Source organism: Hypanus sabinus, chromosome 5 (genome assembly GCF_030144855.1).
Source record: "Hypanus sabinus isolate sHypSab1 chromosome 5, sHypSab1.hap1, whole genome shotgun sequence".
In the NCBI taxonomy this organism is placed as follows: Eukaryota; Metazoa; Chordata; class Chondrichthyes; order Myliobatiformes; family Dasyatidae; genus Hypanus; species Hypanus sabinus.
Window position 1 is genome coordinate 182,635,738 of NC_082710.1, and position 17,675 is coordinate 182,653,412.

Genomic DNA, 17,675 nt, shown 5'->3' on the forward strand with positions numbered 1-17,675 from the left:
TGAACACAGAACAGTACAGCACAAGAACAGACCCTTCTGTCCACACTGTCAATGCCGATCCTGATGCCAAATTAAATAATTACATTAAACCACAAATGAGATCGCACCCCCACCTTCCCACTGAACAAAAGCAGTAACACAACGTTCATTCCCTGAGGCTGCAGCGCCCCTAGTGGACATTCCCGGTACTGTAGGGTTCAGCAGATCCCGAAAGTGAAAGGACCTGAACCAGGAAGTACCGGGAGTGAACATGGCTTCGAAAGGACAGGTCGACAGTTGGAGCGAGGAGGCAATTTGTCCCATCTGCCTGGATTTCTTCTCCGATCCGGTATCACTGGAGTGTGGTCACAATTTCTGCGGCTCCTGTATCACACAATGTTGGGAAAGTGCGAAAAGAAACTCCTGCCCGGAATGTAGAGAGGTGTTTGCAGACGGTAAACTCAGGCCGAGTCGGGTCCTAGCAAGACTGGCTGAAAAAGCTCGAAAACTAAACCTGAATCCGAAAGAAAAGGAAAGTAAACTTCACTGCGAGGAACATGGGGAAGAACTGAAGCTGTTTTGTGAAACCGACGAGAAACTGATCTGTGTGATTTGTGCAGCTTCCCAGGAACACAGAGAGCACCGCTTCCTGACGATTAAAGAGGGCTTCGAAATTTACAAGGTGAAAATAGCCCACTTTTGATAATCTGTTTATGTTGCGTCATCTTTTTGTCTAATTCTTTCACTGTTTAATTCCCAGGATCAAGTCAAATGGTTCCTAGATTCTCTCACAAAGAAGAAATCAGACTTCGAGAAAATTGAGCAGCAACAGAAAGAAAACATTTCCAGAGTCCGGGTGAGGCTTCCTGAGCAGAATTTCGTATATTGTTGTGTAGTTTTTTCCCCGTTCATGTCGTATAGCAGAGTGTCGCAGTTCCCGTGGCCTGGGTTCGAGCCTGACCTCTAGCGCTCTCTGAGTGGAGTTTGCATGTTTTCCCTGTTACCACGATGGTTTCGCAAATATTGTCAAGGGACGTTGGTTGAATGGTTAATTCACTACTGTAATTTGTTGGTAGAAGTAAACTATTATTTAGATGGGGTGAGAATTAAAAATACAATGGTGCAAGGGGACTTGGGAGTCCTTGTGCAAGATACCCTAAAGGTTAACCTCCAGGTGGAGTCGGTGGTGATGAAAGTGAATGTAATGTTGGAATTCATTTCTAGAGGTAGAGAATACAACAGTAGGGATGTGATGCTGAGGCTCTATAGGCACTTGTGAGATCACACTTGGGGTATTGTGTGCAGTTTTGGGCTCCTTAGTTTAGAAAGGATATACTGACGTTGGAAAGGGTTCAGAGAAGATTCATGAGAATGATTCCAGGAATGAAAGGGTTACTGTATGAGGAACATCTGGCAGCTCTTGGGCTGTATTCCCTGGCGTTCAGGAGAATGATGGAGGATCTCATAGAAACATTCTGAATGTTAAAAGGCCTGAAAGATAGAAGGCATGGGATCCAGGAAATTTTGGCGAGGTGGATTCAGAATTGGCTTGCCTGTAGAGAGGGTCGTGGTGGAGGGAGTACATTTGGATTGGAGGATTGTGGCTAGTGGTGTCCCACAGGGATCGGTTCTGCGAACTCTGCTTTTTATGATTTTTATTAGCGACCTGGATGTGGGGAAAGAAGGGTGGGTTGGCAAGTTTGCAGACAACACAAAGGTTGGTGGTGCTGTGGATAGTGTAGAGGATTGTCAAAGATTGCAGGGAGACATTGATAGGATGCAGAAGTGGGCTGAGAAGTGGCAGATGGAGTTCAACCTGGAGAAGTGTGAGGTGGTACACTTTGGAAGGACAAACTCCAAGGCAGAGTACAAGGTAATGGAAGGATATTTGGTAGTGTGGAGGAGCAGAGGGATCATGGGGTACATGTCCACAGACCCCTGAAAGTTGCCTCACAGGTAGATAGGGTAGTTAAGAAAGCTTATGGGGTGTTAGCTTTCTTAAGTCGAAGGATAGAATTTAAGAGTCACGATGTAATGTTGCAGCTCTATAAAACTCTGGTTAGGCTACACTTGGAGTGCTGAGTCCAGTTCTGGTCGCCTCACTATAGGAAGGATGTGGAAGCATTGGAAAGGGTAGAGAGCAGATTTACCAGGATGATGCCTGGTTCAGAGAGTATGGATTATGATCAGAGATTAAGGGAGCTAGGACTTTACTCTTTGGAGAGAAGGAAGATGAGAGGAAACATGATAGAGGTATACAAGGTATTAAGAGGAATAGATAGTGTGGTAGCCAGCACCTCTAACCCAGGGCACCACTGCTCAATACAAGAGGACACGGCTTTAAGGGGGATATTAGAGGAAGGGTTTTTACTCAGAGAGTGGTTGGTGTGTGGAATGCACTGCCTGAGTCAGTGGTGGAGGCAGATACACTAGTGAAATTTAAGAGACTACTAGACAGGTATATGGAGGAATTTAAGGTGGTGGGTTATATAGGAGGCAGGGTTTAAGGGTCGGCACAACATTGTGGGCAGAAGGGCCTGTACTGTGCTATACTATTCCATGTTCTATGAACAGTAATTGGGTGTATTTAAGGCAGAGATATATAGGTTCTTGATTAGCCAGGGCATCAAAGGGTATGGGGAGAAGGCAGGGGAGTGGGGATGACTGGAAGAATTGGATCAGTCCATGATTGAATGGCAGAGCAGACTTGATGGGCCAAATTGCCTACTACTGCTCCTATATCTTATGCTCATATCTTATATTCTTAACCTTGTGAAAGTGTGTGGTCAGTGAATCATGTTGGAGTGGACAATTGGTTTCAGGTAAAGGTGAGGAAATGGGATTGAAGATCTGCGAAACAGCAAACAATTTAATGGGCTGAATAGTCACCTTCCATGTTACAGGGTAAACTGGGGCAATGAGTTTGATGGGAATGCTCTTTGAAGTGGCATGGACCTCAAGGGACTGAATTTCAGAATATCAGAAGGAAATACAACACACCAATATAGTGAATTAACCTTCAGCTTTCAATTGTCAGGAACAGTCACACAGCCTTCAGTCCCACATCACATCCCAGTTTGCTGAACTGCGCCAGATTCTCACTGAGAAAGAGCAGCGTTTACTCCGAGATCTCAGGAAAGAAGAGGAGAGGATTCTAAATCCAATGGAGATTAATCTTCAGGAGATTCAAGAGAAGTTACTCTCTATCCAGGAGGAAATCTCAAGGTTACAGGAACAGATGGATCAGCAAGACAATGTGATATTTCTCATGGTGAGAGAGTTCAGACTGGTCCTGTAAAAGTGCACAGTCTCAAAATGATGTATTTTAACTCAACGTGGCATTTACAGATACTGTAGTTGTATTTAAACCAGACAGATGTTTTGACTGTTCAGGATTGTTGTCATTCCCCAAACCAGCTTCTCACAACATCACAGGACAGTCTGCATCCTCCTCAGGAATGAGTTACTCTGAACATAGTACCGAGTTGGTTCCCACCTATAATATCCCCGATACTCAGAGTAACACCGAGTTACAGTCACAGGCTGTGAGTGTGTCTGGTGTGGTGGGTGTGAGGGTCACTCTATCGATCAGTGGGAACTGAGGTTGAATTGCAGAATGTGACCCACACATCAGATTTACCATCTTTATCTACTTTGTATTGGGTTCATTGTTCATTAGACCTTTATAACAAGAGGAATTGAGTATAGGAGTAAAGAGGTCCTTCTGCAGCCGTACAGGGCCCTGGTGAGACCCCACCTGGAGTATTGTGTGCAGTTTTGGTCTCCAAATTTGAGGAAGGACATTCTTGCTATTGAGGGAGTGCAGTGTAGGTTCACAAGGTTAATTCACGGAATGGCGGGACTGTCATATGTTGAAAGATTGGAGCGACTGGGCTTGTATACACTGGAATTTAGAAGGATGAGAGGGGATCTGATTGAAACATATAAGATTATGAAGGGATTGGACATGCTGGAGGCAGGAAGCATGTTCCCGCTGATGGGTGAGTCCAGAATTAGAGGCTGCAGTTTAAGAATAAAGGGTAGGCCATTTAGAACAGAGATGCGGAAAAACTTTTTCACCGAGAGAGTGGTGGATATGTGGAATGCTCTGCCCCAGAAGGCAGTGGAGGCCAAGTCTCTGGATGCATTCAAGAGAGAGTTAGATAGAGCTCTTATAGATAGTGGGGTCAAGGGATATGGGGAGAGGGCAGGAACGGGGTACTGATTGTGTATGATCAGCCATGATCACAGTGAATGGCGGTGCTGGCTAGAAGGGCCGAAGGGCCTACTCCTGCACCTATTGTCTATTGTCTATTTGTATTAGGTTCATTTTTTTAGAGAATTCTGCCCTGTTGTCTGTTTCCAGATATATTCGTCATCAGCTTATATCCCATTTTACATCATAGACTGTTTTTTCAGTCCATTCTCTCCTATCAATTTCCCTGCTTCACAAACCTCCTCCCACCTTCTCAACTCACCCAGCAATAGTGTCCTGAATTCCATGGTCCCTTGTGTGTTTATCCAGCTTCCTCATTACATTCAAGCTCTGCTGTTCCACTTCAACTACTCCTGTGGCTGTGAGTTCCACATTCTCTTCACTGATTTTCTTATGCGATCTATTAAAAATCACCTGGCATTTTATCTTTGATTTAAGGTCTTCCCATAAATAGAGATACTTTTCCACCTGCACCCAATCAAATCCATCACTAATCTTAAATTCCTCAATTTTATCATCCTGACACATATCCAGATAAAAACACAGCCTTCCTGTCAGTTTCATCTTCTCCGTTATGGTCTAATTTTCAGAAACATTCCTTGTAATTTACCCTGTGGTTCTGTATTGTGCGGGAGTGGGAGCTTTCAACACCTTGTAATGAATTGGATGAAATTCAGGATGTGGAGATTAAGTCAAAGTCTAATCAGATTTGTGTTTTATTTATTTCAGGAGAAAGTTCTTCAGAAGAGAAGGTAGGACATGCTCTTTACTGACACCCTGTATGGAATTTATAAAATAGTTCCAAATTGCAGCTTATAACCAGAAATTTAATGTTTACAGGATTAAGGATGATGTCCAGGAATTGTCAGTGAATGATGAGGCCTTATCGGTTGCAAAATTTGATCACCCTTATTTGTTGAACAGAGCTCTGAGAAAAATACTTGATGCCATTAATCAAGGTAAAACTTGCAAAAATTAATTTGAGCGACACACACGAAATGCTGGAGGAACGCAGCAGGCCAGGCAGCATCTATAGAAAAGCATACAGTCGACCTTGCAGAGCAAGACCCTACTCTACTCCACATCTCTTTTCCTCTGGTCCTGCTGAAGGGTCTCGGCCCAAAATATTGACTGTACTCTTTTCCATAGGCTGCCTGGCCTGAGTTTCTCCAGCATTTTGTGTGGGTTGCTTGGATTTCCAGCATCTGCAGATTTTCGCTTGTTAAAGATTTATTTGTCCTTGTTTATGAGATACAATTAAGTTATCATTTGAAGCAAAGATTTGCTGCAATAATGGGCTGAAGGGGAACTGAAATTTATAACGCATCAACTGGGAGGCACAGTGTCATGTGGTCAGCTGGAGATGTCGGAGCCCTGAACGCACCAGCTCAGGGGCACAATATAAACGATACACGAGAGAGTCAGATGAACCACTGCATCTTGATCCCATGCACACTGCACTAACGTGCCAAACCATGAGTTTGAATCCTACCACAGTAGCTGGGGAATACGTACTGACTTCATGAAATTGTGGAGAACAAAACCGGGTATCAATATGATAACCGGGATTGTCAGAAAAATACGAAGCCTTCGTGCACCGCTCACTCTGCCTGACTCATCTGTGACTGGAGACTCTGGTTGACTCAGCTCTGCGTTCTGCTGGACTCGCGAGTCTTAACCTCCAGATTAAGCATTGTCAGACTGAACCCGGACACACCAAGCAGCATTGACCTTGGTCAAGATGTTATTTCAGAGAAGCCCACGCAGTAAAATCCGCCTGGGAAAACTCGCTCACACATACACAAGAAGGATTTGCAGATTGTAGTCAGAGTATCAGCAATGCACGTTGTTATTTCCCTCTGTAATCTGGAAACCATTTTCTTCAGACACAAAAATTTATTGATTTTAAGAACTCAAACACATGTCACATATTGTTAGTACACACCAGACATATGAAGATCCATTGTAACATACAAATACTTCAATGTGCACACTCACCTTCAAAGTGAAATTTACCACATTCAGCACACACCACAGTAACACATACCTAAAGTGGGACACAGGGTCAAACTTAGCGTCACAAGTTCCATTTAAGAATGAATTCTGCCGTCCCTATACAGTCTGTCCATTCTGAGGCAGCAAACTGCTGTCGTTTGTGATGTCAAATCAACAGTTCACACACTCCAGAATACGATTCCTCAGAAGGATGATCTGGGAAGGGTTTTAGCAGATGTTCAACCCACAGCCCTCTTCATCCATCTAGAAAACCAAGATGTCTTCTTGAGCAAATCCCATTTGCATGTGTTTGTCCTACATCCCTCTGATCATTTCCTATCTGTGTAGCTGTCTAAATTAATTTAAAATATTTCAATTATACCTGTTTCTACAGCTTCTGCTGGCTGCAAATTCCATTTACCCACCTTGCTCTCTGTGAGAAAAATACCCCAGAGATCCCATATAAATATTTCCCCTCTCACCTTAAATATAGGCCTTCTGGTTTTGTACTCTCATGTTCCGGGAAAAAAGACTCTTTCACCTTACCTTTGCCCTTTAAGATTTTATATAACTCGATAATGGGTCACCCCTCAACACCCTTCACTCCAAGGAAGTAGCCCCAACTTATCCAGTCTCTCGTTTTAACACAAGCCCTCTCATCCTGGTTACATCTTCCTGAAGCTTCGTATCCAGTGTAATGACATTCTGGGAACCAGGAATGCACGCAATGCTCAAAGCATGGTGTACAATTGATGAAAAGGCCTTGCTTAAGTTCATCTGGACAATGTTGAAAAGGGTGATGAAGACAGAACTGAATGCTTTATATTTGAATGTCCCATTGCATAGAATAAGGCAGATGATGTTGCAGCATGGGTAGAGATTGGCAGGTATGAATTCTGTCTGAAAGATGACCACGTTTTCAAGCTTAACACCCTGGTGTTACGACACGCACCCATCCATGCCAGCTTCCAAGGTTTAGATGCTCTAACTCCCCGGAGTATGGATATCTGGCTCCTTTAAAGATTCAGGACAGTCCCACTAATTGCCAGGTTAAAAAGTCCATGATGGGAGTTATGTACTAAATGCGGTTGCAGCCAGGATATGGAAAACAACTTACAACTGGCATGCAAAATATTATAATATTAATGGTGGACTTCAATGTGCAGGTAGATTAGGAAAATTAGATTGCTGCTGCATCCCAAGAGAGGGAGTTCATAGAATTTTTTTTTCAGCAGCTTATCATCAGGAGAAAGGCAATTTGGAATGGGTGTTGTGTAATGTATCAGATTTCATTTGGGAGCTAAAGGTAAAGCAACCCAAAGAGAAGAGTGATCATAATATGGTAAATTCACCTTGTTGGTTGAGAGGGAGGAGATAAAGCCAGATGTATCAGCACTACTGTGGAGAATAAAGGGAATTACAGAGGCACAATAGCCAAAGTAGTATGGAATGAGACACTAGCAGGAATGAGGGCAATAAAGGCTGGAGTTTCTGGGGACAGTTCAGATGGTGCAGGATGGATACATCCCAAAGATGAAGATGTTTTCTAAAGGAATGTTGAGGTAACTGTGGCGACATGGGAAGTCAAAGGCAGCATGAAAGGAAAAGAGAGGGCATACAATCTCGCAAAAAATGGCAGGAAGATGGTTGGGAAGGTTTCAATAATCAATAGAAGGCATCTAAAATGGCAGAAGGAGAGAGAAGGTGAAATATGAAGAGAAGCTAGCCAATAATAATATGGAAGAGGATGCCAAAAGTATCAGAGAGGTGAGAGAAGATATCCAGCCTCTAGAAAATGATGCTGGAGAAATGGTAATGGGAGACAAAGAAATGGTGGAGCAACTTACTCAGTATTTTATGTCAGTCTTCAATGTGGAAGATACTAGCAGAGTCTCAGAAATGCAATATTTTCAGGGGCAGGAGTGAGTTTTGTTGCCATTACTGAAGGTGAAAGCTCTTAAGGTTGATAGATCACCTGGACGCGATGGGCTGCACTCCATTTGGTCCAGGCTCAGAAAGAGGTGGCTGAAATGACCATTGAAGAATCTCTGGACTCTGGAATGGTTCTGGAGAACTGGAAAATTGCAAATGTTACTCCACTCTTTAAAAAGGGAGGGAGGCAGAAGAAGGGAAATTATATGTGAGTTAGTCTGATTTCAGTGAAATAGTTGGCAGGGCTGTGGCATGCTTGGAAATATATTGGAATCCATTACTAAGGAAGTGTTGGGATACATGGAGACATCTGATAAAGTAGGCCAATATTAGCATGGTTTCCTTTAAGGGGAAATCTGTTAGAATCCTTTAATGAAGTAACAGGCAATGTAGACAAAGAATGATTTTGGATGACTGAACTAATGCCTTTGTGGCCAGGTTAGTGGATAATATGAAGATAGGTGAGGGGGCAAGTGTTTAGGAAGCTGGGTGTCTGCAGAGAGACGTAAACAGGTTAGGGGATTGAACAAAGAAGTGGCAGATGGAATATAGTGTCGGGAAGCTGTGCTTGCTTCGGTACAATGAATAATGGCATAGACTATTTTCTAAACGGGGAGAAAATTCAAAAGTCAGAGGTGCAAACTGTTGTTGTGAAGGATTCCCTAAAGGTTGCAGGTTGAGTCAGTGGGAAGGATGACAAATGCAATGTTAGCATTCATTTCAAAAAGGACCAGAATGTAAGAGCAAGGGTGTAATGCTTTGGAATTCTGAGGCATTGGTCAGACCACACTTGAGCAGTTTTGGACACATTATCTTTAAAAAAAAAAGATGTGCAGGCAGTGGAGAGGATCCAGAGGAGGTTCATGAGAATGATTCCATGAATGAACAGGTTAACTTATGATGAGCATTTAACGATTCTGGGTTTATACTCGCCAGAGTTTGGAAAAATGAGGAAGGAGACTTTCTCACTGTAGTTTAGGAGGCTGCCAGATGAAGCTGTAGAGGTGCACATAGTTACAAAGTTTTAATTTCCCTGAGACAATATATATAAAAGCAGAAGAGGGCCATTTGACCTATTGAGTCTGCTCCACCGTTACATCACGACTGATCCATTTTTCCTCTCAGCTGCAATCTCCTGCCTTTTCCCCATACCCCTTCATGCCCTAACCAATCAAGAACATATCAATTTCTGCCTTAAATATATATATATAAATATTTGGCCTCCACAGCTGCCTGTGGCAATAAATTACAGACATTCACTGTTCTCTGCCTAAAGAAATTCCTCCTCATCTTCATTCTAAAAGGACGCCCCTCTATTGTCAGGCTCTGGTCTGAGACTCTCCCACCATAGGAAACATCCTCTCCACATCCACTCTTTCACTATTTGATATTTCAATTAGGTCACCCCTCATTCTTCTAAATGCCAGTGAACACATGTCTAGAGCCAGCTAAACTCTTCATATGACAAGCCGCTTATTCCTAGAATCATTTTCGTGAACCTCCTTTGAACACTGGCCAGTTTCAGTGCTTCCTTTCTTGTGGGCCCACAACTGCTCACAGCACTCCAGGTGAGGCCTCACCAGTGCTTTATAAACTCTCAAACTTACATCTTGCCTTTTATGTTCTAGTCCTTTTGAAATGGCTGCTAACATTGCATTTGCCTTCCTCACCACAGAATCAACCTGGAAAGTAACCTTTAGGGAATCTGCACAAGGACTCCCAAATCCCTTTGCACCTCAGATTTTTATATTTTCCTCTTCATTTAGAGATTATTCAACGATTTCCTTTATTCAACCACAGGGCATGACAATACTCTTACCAACAGTGTATTCTATCTGCCATTTCTTTCCCCTTCTCCTGATCTCTGTCCTTCTGTAATCTCCGATTTCCTCAAAATTACCTGCCCCTCCACCTATATCATCTGAAATCTTTGCAACAAAACCATCAATTCCATCATCCAAATCATTGACATATTCTGCAAAAAGAATCAATCCCAACCCAGACCCCTGTGGAACACCACTTGTCACTGGCAGCTGATCATAAAAGGCTTACTTTATTCCCACTCTTTGCCTCCTGCCAGTCAGCCATGGCTCTGTCTATGCTATAATACCATGTAATACCATGGACTCATAGCTTGCTAAGCAGCCTCATGTGTGGCACCTTATCAACAGCCTTCTGAAAATCCAAGTACACAACATTAACCAATTTTTCTTTGTCCTGTGTGTATTTGTTTAAACAATTCCAACAGATTTGTCAGGCAGTATTTTCCCTTGAGGAAACCATTCTGATGACAGCCTATTTTTATCATGTGCCTCCAAGTACCCTGAAACCATAGAACATAGAATAGTACAGCACAGTACAGGCCCTTCGGCCCACAATGTTATACTGACCCTAAAACCCTGCCTCTAAACCCTGCCCCTAAAACCCCCACCTTAAATTCCTCCATATACCTGTCTAGTAGCCTCTTAAAATTCACTGGTGTATCTTCCTCCACCACTGACTCAGGCAGTGCATGCCACACACTCCCTGAGCAAAAAACCTTCCTCTAATATCCCCCTTGAACTTCCCTCCCCTTACCTTAAAGCCATGTCCTCTTGTATTGAGCAGTGGTGCCCTGGGAAAGAGGCGCTGGCTGTCCACTCTATCAATTCCTCTTAATGTCTTGTATACCTCTATCGTGTCTCCTCATCCTCCTTCTCTCCAAAGAGTAAAGCCCTAGCTCCCTTATTCTCTGATCATAATGCCTACTCTCTAAACCACGCAACATCCTGGTAAATCTCTGCTGTACCCTTTCAAATGCTTTCTCATCCTTCCTATAGTGAGGCAACCAGAACTGGACACAGTACTCCAAGTGTGGCCTAACCAGAGTTTTATAGAGCCGCATCATTACATCGCGTCTCTTAAACTCTGTCCCTTGACTTATGAAAGCTAACACTCCATAAGCTTTCTTAACTACCCTATCTACCTATGAAGCAACTTTCAGGGATCTGTGTACATGTACCCCCAGATCCCTCTGCTCCTCCACACTACCAAGTATCCTGCCATTTACTTTGTACTCTGCCTTGGAGTTTGTCCTTCCGAAGTGTACCACCTCACACTTCCCACCTCACTTCAACCTCATTCTTAACAATCGTCTCCCAACTTTTTCCCAACCATTGAGATCAGACTAACTGGCCTGTAGTTTCCTTTCTTCAGCCTATTCCCTTTTTGAAGAGTGGAGTGACATTTGCAGTTTTCCAGTCTTCCAGAACCATTCCAGAATCTTGAAAGATCATTACTAATCTCCCCAGAAAGTCTTCAGCCACCTCTTTCAGAACTCTGGAGTGTATACCATCTGGTTCAGATACGCTAACTTCACACACTTAATGCTGCCCGATACCTGGAGCTTCCATCATACTGCTAGTGTCTTCCACAGTGAAGACGAAGACTGATGCAAAATACTTCTTCAGTTCATCTGCCATTTCCTTGAACCCCATTACTACCTTTCTGGCATAATTTTCCAGCTGTCTGATAACCACTCTTGCCTCTCCTTTGTGCTTTATGTATCTGAATTAATTTTTGATATCCTCTTTAATACTATTAGCTAGATTACTTTCTTATTCCATCTTTACCTTCTTAATTACTGTTTAGTTGTCTTCTGTTGGTATTTAAAAGCTTCCCAATCCTCCAACTTCCCACTAATTTTTGCTCCACTCTTTGTTCCCACTTTGGCTTTTATGTTGGCTTTGACTTCTTTTGTTAGACATGGTCATGTCATCTTGCCTTTAGAATACTTCGTCCTCTTTGGGAGAAGTACCCACTGCCTTCTGAGTTGCTTCCAGAAATTCCAGCCACTGCTGCTCTGTGTCGTCTCTACCTGTGTTCTTTTCCAATCATTCCTGTCCAACTCCTCTCATGCCACGCCACTGTAATTTCCTTTACTTCACTCCAACACTGATATATCTGACTTTAGCTTCTCTTCCTCAAAATTCACGTGGAATTCGTTCATATTATGATCACTTTCCCCTCAGGGTTTCTTTACCTTATGCTTTCTAATTGCTTCCGGTACATTACACAACACACAATCCTGAATAGCAGATCCACAGTGGGCTCAACCACAAGTTGCTCCAAAAAGCCATATCGTGGACATTCTAGAAATGTCCTCTCTTGGGATCCAGCACCAACCTGATTTTCATAAACCATTTTATTGAAATCGCCCATGACTATTGTAATATTTCCATTTTGGCATGTATGTTCTATCTCTTGTTGTAACTTTTAGATGATATCCTTACTCCCATTTGCTGTCTGTATACAACTCCCATCAAGGTCTTTCTACAATTGCATTTCCTTAGCTCCATCCACAATGATTCAACACCTTCCATCCCTATGTAATGTCTTTATAATGATTTAATTTAATTTTTTACAATCATGGCCAAGCCAGCCAATCTGCCTTCCTGCCTGTCCTTTTGATACAATGTGTACCCTTGGACATTCAGCTCCCCGCTATAATCTTCTTTCCGCCATGATACAGTGATGTTGTAGGCATCACTCTATTTGTATCTCGTGTCTCTGTAACTGTGCCACAAGTTCATCAAAAGTGCGCATTCCATATACTGTGCGCATTCAAATGTAACACCTTTCATCCTGTATTCACCTTTTTTTGATTTTGTCTGCCTTCTGCATTGCAACTCATCCTGTTGACTACAATTTTGCCCTAACATCAGCCTCTCCTTGCTCGGAGTCTCACTGCACGTTGCCTCTGTTTGTAAACCAACTACCACATCCTCAGCACTACCACTCCAGCTCCCATTCCTCTGCCAAATTAGTTTAAACACACACAAGCACCTCTAGTGAACCTGCGCACAAGGATACTCAAACACCTCCAGTTCAGGTGTAACCCATTCCTTTTGTACAGGCCATATCTTCCCCAGAAGAGATCCAAATTATCCATCAATATGAACCCCTCCCCACTGCACCAGTTCCTCAGCCACACATTAACCTGTCAAGTTCTTCTGTTCTTGCCCTCACTGATACGTGGTACAAGCAGCAATCCAGAGATTATTTTGATCATGGCCCTGTTCTTCAGCTTTCTACCTAGTTCCCTAAAATCTCTCTTCAGGACCTCTCACTTTGTCTACCTACGACATTGGTGCCATTCTCACCCTTGAGACTACCATGGACATGATCTGAATCATCCCTGATCCTGGCACCAGGAATGGTTGTCCATCCACTGTAGTTGGTAAAACATACGATCCAGGTATCTCTATCACGCTCACAGAACGATATATTTGTTCCTCCGACTAAGGAATCTCCAATCAACATTTTGGCAGGTACCTGGATAAGAAAGGTGTAAAGGAATAATGGGCAAATGTGACTAGCTCATTAAAACAAGTTAGTCGGCACAAACGAGTTGGGCTAAAGAGCCTCTCTGTCCTCCTCATTAAATCATTCCAGTATTCACTCACCCCTCCCCGTCTGGAAGCAATTGTTGTCCACCCCTTGTGCACACCTGTTGTTACTGGTTATCTACCCTCTTTCTTTCCACATGAAGAAAGCCCTTGATCAGAAACATCGACTATCCATCTCCTTCCACACATGCTGCTTGATCTGCTGAGTTCCTCCAGCATTTTCTGTGCATTAATCAAGAAAGCTCCACTCTCTTTCCTGGAGAAACTACCTTGGGAAGATACTGGTTGTCCACCTGCTGTAGTTGGGTAAAACCTCAGGAACTCCTGTTGGCTAACAGACTGTAACCAATGCTTAGCAGCTCAGCAGCCTCTTCCCTGGTCTCGGGTCTACACTGTCCGAATCTCCCCCCCCCCCACAAACCATTCCACCTTTCCCTGTTGGCTCTCTAATTCTCTGCTTCTCTCCCAGACTCTATCACCCTGAATGTGGAAACAGCGAATCCGGAGCTCGAAGTGACTGATGATCGGAAGAGTGTGAGATTGACCGAGACCCGGAGGGATCTCCCTGACACCGGGGAGCGGTTCAGAGTCTGGGGTTGTGTGCTGGGATCAGAGGGATTCACATCGGGGAGACATTTCTGGGAAGTGGAGGTGGCGAGGAATCGGTTCTGGAGTCTGGGAGTTGTCGCTGAGTCTGTAGACAGATGGGGAGGTGTTGGGTTGAGACCGGAGACCGGATTCTGGATCATCGGCCGGATTGATGACATGATCAGTGTTCCCACCTCCCCTGAAATCCATCTCCCTACCGGTCCCATCCCCGGGAGGGTGGGAGTTTATCTCAGTTACGAGTCCGGGACAGTTTCATTTTACAATGCGAAGACCAAGTCCCATCTCCACACCTTCACTGGGAATAAATTCACAGAAAAACTTTATCCATTTTTCAGGACCTGGGATAAAAACCAATGGCTGAGAATCTGCTCCGGTTCTGCTCCAGGTCTGTAAATGGGTTCGATCCTGGGACTGGAGTCAGGAGTAAATCAATGCTAAATATAATTGAGTGGACAGTGAAATAAACACGATTTGAGAATTATTGGTCCATTAATTTTAACTCATTCACTGCATCCATCAATGGAACAGGAACACTGCAGATTCAGCAGCAGCCGCGGGTGGCGGGTCCTGAGTTCCCCCGGGTCCTAAAGTCCACCAAGACAGGTGAAATGGGACAAGTGGTGGTGGTGCTGACTGGAAGAGGGAAGTCAAGGTGAATCTTGGGGAGACGAGACATGTTGTGGTGGTAACCGGTGAAGTGCTGGGAAACCCAGCATGTCAGGCAGCATCTATAGAGACATCTGTGTGGTATGTTCCCTCCCTGATGCCAGAATCAGGGATGACTCAGATCGGGTCCATGGCATCCTCAAGGGCGATGGTGGACAGCCAGAAGTCTTGGTACATATCGACACCAATGACATAGATAGACAAAGTGAGGAGGTCCTGGAGAGAGATTTTTGGGAGCTAGGTAGAGAGCTGAAGAACAGGACCACCAGCATAGTAATCTCTGGAGGCAAAGAATAGGATGATTTGCAAGGTGACTGTATGGCAGAAGAACTGGTGCAGAGGGCAGGGGATCAGATTTATAGATAATTAGGAGCTCTTCTGGACAAGGTACGAATTGCAGAGAAGGCCCAAGGAGTTCCAGTATTCTTGTGGGCAGGATAACAGAATTGTTCGGGAGGTTTAAACTAATTTGGCAGGGGGATGGGAAATGGAATGAAAGTGCTGAGGATGAGGCTGTTGGTTTACAAACAAAATAATATGTACCAAGAGTCCGAACAAGAAGAGACTGATGATAGGGCAAAATTGCAGTCAACAGAATGAGCAATGTAAAAGGAGGACAAAAACGTAAAAGGTGATTGCACAACTGAAGGTGCTATATTTGAATGTGCACTGTATATGGAACAAGCTAGATGATCTTGTAGCACAGTTACAGATTGGCATGTATGATGTTGAATCATGATTTGAATATTATAGCTCGGGGCTTAATGCTGAAGGTACACATTGTATCCACAGGATAAGCAGGAAGGCAGACAGGGTGGCTTTGTTCTGTTGGTAAAAAATGAAAGCAAATCATTACAAAGGTGACATAGGGTTGGAAGATGTTGAATCATTGTGGATAAAGCTAAGGAACTGGAACCCCTTGATAGGAGTTGTATACAGATCCCAAACAGTAGTAAGAATGTGGTCAACAAATTGCAATGGGCGATAGAAAATGCGTGCCAAAAAGGCAATGTTTCACTAGCCATGGGGATTTCAATGTGCAGGTAGATTGGGAAAATCAGGTTGGTGCTGGACCCCAAGGGAGGGAATATCTAAAATGCCTACAAGATGACTTTTTGGAGCAGCTCGTGGTTGAGCCTAAGGGGATGGGGGGGGGGGGGGGGGGTGTTCAGCTATTCTGGATTGTGTATTGTAAAATAAACTGGAACTGATTATGCTTAAGGTAAAATACCTCTTGGGGGCCCATGATCATAATATTATCAAATTCACGCTAACATTTGAGAAAGAGTAACTAAAGTCAGATGTATCTGACTTTAGAAAGAGTTTGATAGAGCTCTTAAAGATAGCAGAGTCAAGGGATATGGGGAGAAGGCAGGAACGGGGTACTGATTGTAGATGATCAGCCATGATCACAGTGAATGGCAGTGCTGGCTTGAAGGACCGAGTGGCCTACTCCTGCACCTATTGTCTATTGTATCAGCTTTATAGTGGAGTAAATGGAATGACAGGGCCATGAGGGAGGAGTTGGCCAGGATTGATTGGAAAAGGGTAACAGCAGACCAGCAATGATTGGAATTTCTGGAAGCAATTCAGAAGGCACAGGTTATATACATCCCAAGGAGGAAGGAGTATTCTAAAGAGAAGGTGACACAACCACGGTTAACAAGAGATGTCAAAGCCAGCTTAAAAGCCAAAGAGAGAGCATATAATAGAGCAAAATTAATAGCTGGTAGTTCGAGGCCTGGGAAGCTTTTAAAGACCAACAGAAGGCAACTTAAAAAGTCATTAAGAAGGTAAAGATGGAATAGAAAGTAAGCTTATACAATAATATTAAAGAGAATACCAAAAGCTTCTTCTGATACATAAAGTGTAAAGGGAGGTGAGAGTGGATATCGAACCACTGGAAAATGATACCGTTATAAAACTCTGGTTAGGCCACAACTGGAGTATTGTGCCCGGTTCTGGTTGGCCCACTATAGGAAGGAGGTTGAGGCTTTGGAGAAGGTGCAGAAGAGGTTCACCAGCATGCTGATTGATTTAGAGGCAAGTGCTATCACAAGAGTCTGGGTTGTTCTCTCTACAGCGTCAGAAGCTGAGTGGAGATCTGGTAGAGGTTTATAAGATTATAAGGGGCATAGATAGAGTAGGTAGGAAGTATCAGTTTCTACTCTACTATCTATGATAATCTATAAGGTTATTTTATAAACCTCTATCTGATCTCCCCTCTGCTTCTGATGCTGCAGAGTATCTGTTTCCCGGGTTTGAAATGTCAAATACCAGAGGGTATACATTGAAGTGGGAGGCGATAGGTTCAAGAGGGATGAGAGGGGTTTGTTTTTACTCAGAGCAGTGGAGGCCTGGAAAGTGCTCCCTTGTATGGTGGTGGAGACAAATACATCAGAGATTGTTAAGGGACATTTGAATACACACATGGAGGCATATTCACATGGTGTAGGTAGGAGGGATTAGTGTTTGATTTGTTTTTTAGCTGGTTTGCACAAAATTGTTGCTGGAATGGCCCATCCTGTCCTGTATATTTATATGTCTATATATCGGGTTAATACATGCAGGCATTTTCACTGTGTTTTGGTGAGACTGAAACTAGAGTTCATAGGTTAAGGGTGAAGGGTCAAATATTTAATGGCAATCTGTAGGGGAATATCTTCACTCAGAGGATGATCCAAGTGCAGAATGAGCTACCATTGGAAGTGGTCCAATTTCAATACTTAAGTGAAGTTTGGACAAGTAAATGCCAGAAGGATATGGAAAACTATGTTCCAGGTGCAGTTTGATGGGATTAGGTAGACTAGCAGTTCAAAAGAACTAACTGGACTGAAATTCCTGTTTCGGTGCTGTAGTCGTGTACGATGACCATTTCAACAAATTGTTGT

General features: G+C 43.5%; 1 protein-coding gene across 1 annotated transcript in view; it reads left to right on the forward strand.

The window, feature by feature from the left end:
* Positions 1 to 201: 201 nt before the first annotated feature.
* LOC132394858 (E3 ubiquitin-protein ligase TRIM39-like) overlaps positions 202 to 17,675 on the forward strand; it is a 35,635-nt gene continuing 18,161 nt past the window's right edge. Inside the window, exons 1-6 of the mRNA XM_059971265.1 lie at positions 202 to 661; positions 740 to 835; positions 3,017 to 3,250; positions 4,925 to 4,947; positions 5,036 to 5,154; positions 13,979 to 14,507. Coding sequence (XP_059827248.1) covers positions 251 to 661; positions 740 to 835; positions 3,017 to 3,250; positions 4,925 to 4,947; positions 5,036 to 5,154; positions 13,979 to 14,507 — 1,412 coding nt within the window. The 5' untranslated portion in view covers positions 202 to 250. The remainder of the gene's footprint in view (positions 662 to 739; positions 836 to 3,016; positions 3,251 to 4,924; positions 4,948 to 5,035; positions 5,155 to 13,978; positions 14,508 to 17,675) is intronic.